The 6,455-nt window shown below is 35.2% G+C and overlaps 1 protein-coding gene across 1 annotated transcript; it reads left to right on the top strand.

Moving 5' to 3' along the window:
- Nucleotides 1-611: 611 nt before the first annotated feature.
- Nucleotides 612-4,093, top strand: LOC125871951 (FRIGIDA-like protein 4a). Its single transcript, XM_049552669.1, has 3 exons — nucleotides 612-1,581; nucleotides 2,772-2,947; nucleotides 3,507-4,093. Exons 1-3 carry the CDS (start codon nucleotides 678-680, stop codon nucleotides 3,969-3,971), a joined length of 1,545 nt encoding a protein of 514 aa, XP_049408626.1. The 5' UTR covers nucleotides 612-677; the 3' UTR covers nucleotides 3,972-4,093.
- Nucleotides 4,094-6,455: the final 2,362 nt, after the last annotated feature.

Here is a 6,455-nt window from a genome sequence, read left to right as displayed (position 1 = left end):
AAGGTATATTTCAATATATATATATATATATATATATATATATATATATATATATATATATATATATTGAACCTCTTGAATATTAGATTAAAATCTGACTTAGTGATTGAAAGGTAAAATTCACCTTAAAATTTTAAGTTTGAATCTAAAACATTATATTTTTTATTTTTCAAACTCTTTAGTGAAAATTTTAAATTTGTTAGTGTTTTTATTATTATCAGAAAGTAGATAAAACTTAAAAATGATATTTAAGTAAAAATAAATAAAAAATAAAGGAACAATTCATTGTCCACCAAAATTTGAACTATGCATTAACTAACCTTCCTTATAAATTATTTTCAATATTAAATTAATTACTTTTTAAAAATTTAATGTTTGATATTTATATTGAAAATTTGATTATCATAAATATAAGGCTCTCTAAAAACAACGACTCTATATTTAAATGAATTATTTGTATTTTTCCCTCTAGTTGAAATATAGAAACTTCCTAAATCCTCACGGCAGACAGAAACACACGTGCCAACAAACATTTCGTCCACGTCATTATCTTCTACTATTCCCCTCTTAACCTTAACTTTATCATCACCCACCAAACCCCCCCAAAAACACTTTGTCCCCTTCCCCAATTCTCCCTTTTCAAATTTTTAGGGTTTCCTATTCCCAATAATTCAACTATGGGTTCACTCGCCGATCCCGGCGAACTCGACTCCGTGGAGCCGCCGCAGCAGCAGCCGAGTTTCGATGAGTTCCAGCGACAAACTTCTCTAATGACAAGTTGTACTCTTCTCTGGAAGGAACTTTCCGATCATTTCACTTCACTTGAACAAGATATCCTCAAAAAGTCGGAAGCTTTGAAAGCTAAAATCCAAACTTTGGATTCCGAAACCAAAGCATCTCTTGAAGTTCTGGAACAGCGTGAGACTTCAATGAATGTTTCACTTTCAATTGCTTTGCAGAAAGTTGTTGAGAACAAAAAAGCTGCTATTTTGGCTTTTGATGAGGGTGTGGAGCAACCAGAAGTGGATGATTCTACTGGATTGTTGTTAAAATTGAAGAGTTTTTGTGTTAAGATGGATTCTAGAAGTTTCTGGAACTTTCTGACGGCGAAGAAGAAGGATTTGGATTCGCTTAGGGTTGAAATCCCGAAAGCGTTGGGGGAATGTGTGGATCCGCCTAGGTTTGTGTTGGAATCGATATCGGAGGTGTTTCCGGAGGATAAGAGGGAAGAGAGGAATGAAAGGAACAATGATTTGGGATGGGCTTGTGTTTTGATGTTGGAATCGTTGATTCCGGTGATGATGGATCCTGTTTTGGGGAATGAGAGGAAATTGGTGACTCCAAGTGTGAAGGATAAGGCTAATGAGATTGCGGAGATTTGGAAGAGGAGTTTGGATGAAAGAGGTGGGATTGAGAATGTGAAGACACCAGATGTGCATACTTTCTTGCAGCATTTGGTGACTTTTGGAGTTGTGAAGAATGAGGACTTTGATTTGTATAGGAAGCTTGTTGTTGGGTCTGCTTGGAGGAAACAGATGCCTAAACTGGCTATCTCACTTGGACTTGGTGATAAAATGCCTGGTAATCTTTTGTGTTTATGTTATACCATGTTGTTTATGTTGTTGCTTTGGCTTGAAATATAGGAGTAATTTGTCTTCCATGGTGAAATGGGTCTAAATTAAGCAAAGTGGCTTGGAATTTAGTTGTCTTCTGTTCTGAGTTGATAAGGTCTTGTTAATTAGGAAATTTAGCTTAGCAGCTTTGATTGAGTGACCATGTGGTGCTATATTGTCATTTTGCCCCTTGTTTTTCCATTTCTTGAGCTGGGATTCCTTATGGGATGTTTTCTCAAAGCCAAATTAGGCTATTTACTGAGATCTACTGTTGGTATTAGGAAATCTTACTTTATAAGGGCTATTATCAGACCAGAGAAGTGGGTCTTTGCAAGGGGATTTTTGTAGTAGTTGTTTGAATGGTGGAGCAGCTTCTGAGGCGTCTCCTAGCTAGTCTCGGGAATAGTCTATTAATTTATGCTAGTATTTTTTTCAGCCTGCCATTTTATGTTATGATGTTCAGCTAAACTGTTGTAATTTGAGAGCATTCTTACTTGTGTAGTGGAGTAGATTAGGAGTTCTATGAGATAGATCTTATCTTCACTACTGATGAGAGTCCCATGTGGTATTTAGTTGTTCCGTCCTAGTTGGTTGTCTCCTTGTTGTGGAAAATTTGCCTGGTGACTTCAAATGCTTTGTTTGTGGTTGAGTTTGAATTCTGTATTTTCAAAATAAACATCTAAAGCATGTGCACCGAGGTCCAGCTTTTTCTCCTCCGATCTTGATTGGTTATAAAAACATGCATTCCCTTTGCTTCTTATGTGGAAGTGCTATGTCTATAAAGTGATGAATTTGTAAAGTATGATGCATCAAATATTATTCTTTAGTCCTCCATTTTTGTATTGAACTGTTGAAAGGAACCCAATGAGTACTTGTTGACAGCAGGATCTAAGGTAGTTTTTGAGGGCAAGTAATTTGTGCTTATGCACATGAAACCTGCTACTTTGGGATCTCCAGAGCATCCCTCTTTTTTTCCGATCTAGATGCTTTCATATTTATATATCATCTTAATGGGGTTTGTTTGGCTGTAGGTATGTGGTGAGGTAATAGGTTTGAGGATTGTCACTTCACCTTATATATGCTTACAATTTCATTTTTTTTCTGTTACTCCAAGGAATGATTCTTGGTATGTAATCATACTGTTATTTTTGTCTGCAGAAATGATTGAAGAACTGATCAGCCGGGGACAGCAAGTTGATGCCGTACATTTCACTTATGAAGTTGGACTTGCAGATAAGTTCCCTCCTGTTCCTCTTCTGAAAGCTTTTCTAAAAGATGCGAAAAAGGCTGCTGCTGCAATTCTGGAAGATCCAAATAATTTTGGTCGAGCTGCGGTATGATCCAATTCTTTTTCTCCTGTTATATATCTCATCTAGCTTTCCTGTATCTTGTTTAAACCTGTTTTCCAGATTGTCCCAGTTATCTTGTTCGACAGTAGTGGTAGTTTGCTATGTTTGTCACTGTCTCTGTCTCTTTCTGCTATTCTCTCCCTGCCAATAATGCCATCAGGTTCAGTCATAACTCATAGTAACTATACTCTTTCTTATTCTTGGAAAAAAAATATTAGGTGTTCAGCTTTGCCAAGTTCTGCATACTTCTGTTTGTTCTTTTGTAGAAACTAGAGGGTCTAGACATAGTCAGTGAAGTGTTGCCTAACTTGTTGATGTAATAATGGAAGAAATCTTAGCTCCCCTCACAGCATGTCTGTCCTGATATGCTTCACATTTGATGCCATTGAGCTCTAAGCTCAAAGGTTCTTGTGAAACTTTAACGATTTGTGGTGTATGTCTTTCCAGTGCATTTAAGATTACGACGACAACTGAAACATGGGGGTTATTTATGGATGTTTGTTTATTCGAATTTACTCATTTGTTGTTTTTTCATGTTTTACAGCATTTTGCTGCTAAGAAAGAGCAATCAGCAATTCGTTCTGTTCTCAAGTGCATTGAAGAATACAAGCTTGAAGCTGAATTTCCACCAGACAACCTTAAGAAGCAGCTTGAGCAATTGGAGAAGCCCAAGAATGAGAAGAAGAGGCCAGCTGCTGTACCAGCAAACAAAAGAACGAGAGCCAATAATGGTGGTCCTATGCCTCCTGCTAAGGCAGGCCGTTCAACAAATGCCTATGTTTCATCTTTCCCTGTAGCTCCAGCGTTTGTTAGGTCTCCACCACACACCCAATACCCTCAAGCAGTTCCAGCATATGCCTCACCACCAGCCATCTACGGTAGCAGGAGCCCACCTTACCCTTACTCTCCAGAAGCTGCCCCCTATCCAGGCACCCCAGTGAACTACTCTCCATATGGAGGCTACTGCAATGGAATGGCCCCAGCTTACCAGCAAGCTTACTACCGATAGACATAACATGAATCTAAACTGGTGACAACTGATATGATGACCCAATCTAAATTTCTTTCTTTATATGGCTTGTAATCAGTAATCACTAACCTTTAATGGTAGCTTTATGTGTGTGTTAATTCCTAATTCTGACTTTTATCCTGCTGTCTTGCTCTGCAATACTGCACAGCAGGCTGTATTTCTGATGTTAATTGAATGTGTAGTACTAGGTGGTTGTGAAAAGTAATCAATATGCTTAACAATGACTATTTGGTGCTTGGCTCACGGGAATGACTGGTGAATTTGTTCATTGCTGTCCGACGATAATATCTGAGAACAAAATGTGTTTAGAAGTGTTATAGTTTCTCTGTTGGATAGATTGGTTTGTTATTGCCTCCTCCAGTCCTACTGCTGAATCTTATTTTTGAATCTTCAAAATCCATCTTGGATGAGAAGAACGGGATCACTTCTTATGAACTCGTTGATAATAATTTTCTGTGATAATGATCTTGCTTCTTTGGTCCGTATGCTTGTCAAGTTTGAAACATGGGAAATATGTTTGATTATCTTGGGTTTATTTCGAGCCTCCATGTGAGAGGAAAATATCATCTTAATCAAAATTGATCTTCAAAAACAGTTCAACTCCTCAAATGACTCAAACAACAATGATCAGTCCATGGCTTGATTTGACTCTCATATTACGTGTACGTGCGTCTAATTTATAACATGTTTTGACTCACGTGTATGTGCGTCTAACTCACAACATGTTTTAACTCTCATATCATGGGTACATGTGCGTCTAACTCCAACATAACATGTTGTGCTCTTACTGTCCACCTACAAAGTTTATACATGAAACTTATAAGCTTTCATAATTATGCATTGTCAATCTTTAAACAATGTCTAAAGGAAGATCTGATAATTTTCAACCAACATTTTATACGGGTTTTTTTCTTCTTCTGGTTCTTTCCTTTAAGATCTAACTATATATTATATAGGGTAGAATACCATTTTAATGTTTTAATATAAAAAAAATTGTAATTTTCTTGTATATAGTATATAAGAATTCATTAAATCTTCTTTCTATATTATCAAGTTTTTATTTCAATATTTCAAGTTACAGTTTATTTTTTCCAACTTTAATTCTTTAATCAAAATCTTCTTATAATTACAAGAAAAATACTATTCCTCTCTCAATGTATTACAGCTAATTATTTTCTTATACAATCGTCACCATCAAAATTGTAATTAAAAGAAATATTCAATTTATGTTACGAGTTAAATGAAAGTAGGAACTTTGTTTTATATTTTAGAACTTCAAATCAAACTACTCAAAGCTCATTATCTACCAACAAAAATTTTGAGAACCAAAACTAATGTATTGTATTGCAACAAATGTATACATTTGTCATCTTCAAAGTATCTTTCCCAAGTTATATAATAAGATATTAACTCATTGCATTGATACCTATAAACTATAAACACGTATGAACAACTAATTATATAATGATATAAAGTTATGAGGTTTTGAGTACTCTTGGTGCGGTAAAAGAAATACCTCAATGATCTATACACTTAAAGTCACTATTATCATGTTGTATTGACTTAAAACATTGTACGTATGCGGCCAATGTAACCTGGGCAGACATCATTGTAGGAACTATGTATGATAAAAACTTCACAGTAGACAACCACCAAGGCATGTGGTTGATACATATCATAACATGCATTTGAGTGAAAAAAATTCAGACGCTATTAAATTATGTAAAGAGGTGTCTAGTGGGACGGAAAAGATAAATAAAAAGATTGGATGTTTTGGATGCCAAAGTGAACAAGTTGAGTAATACAGTGAGTTTTGCCTGTCGTGGTAGAAGAATTAGATAGCGCCTCTCTTGCGGATGTCGACATTGTTGCTACCTCCTCTCAAGATACATCTTCTCCTCTAGATGATTCCTCATATCAAGATACATCTTCTCCTTTGGATGATCGTACTTGCGACTCCCAAGTGGATGCTTGCAAATATTTACATAGAAAGAATTATATGTTTTATTGTTATATGTCATACAATAGGTGAACAACTACCGTTCATAAAATGAGTAATATTTTTATTATTGATAACACTTATTACAAGGGAAAAGGTCTTTCCAAGACTCGTCATTTTAATCACGCATAATGATGAATATAATTTATTCATATATTAAATATCAAATATTTCAAAATAAATTTATATTATTCTCATTTTTTTTTCTAACAAATCTTGCTTAATGTAAAAAAAGAAAATAAAGTAAAAGACGAGAATGATAGGTCCAAAGTTGCATAATCTTCTTATTTGTGAGTTCCGTCCCAATTAGGCACACTTATGAAATCGTTTGGTTCCAACAAAACCAATTTATGACTAACAAATTTAATTTTGTTGTAGTTTTTTCTTTTATGAACTTGGAGGCCAAGTCTATTGTCCTATAAATATAGGGATTTCTTTTCAATTGTAAACACAATTAAAGCAAA

The sequence above is a fragment of the Solanum stenotomum genome, chromosome 7 (genome assembly GCF_019186545.1).
Source record: "Solanum stenotomum isolate F172 chromosome 7, ASM1918654v1, whole genome shotgun sequence".
Classification (NCBI taxonomy): domain Eukaryota; kingdom Viridiplantae; phylum Streptophyta; class Magnoliopsida; order Solanales; family Solanaceae; genus Solanum; species Solanum stenotomum.
Note: the sequence above shows the minus strand (reverse complement) of the source record. Positions and strands in the feature narration are given on the sequence as shown.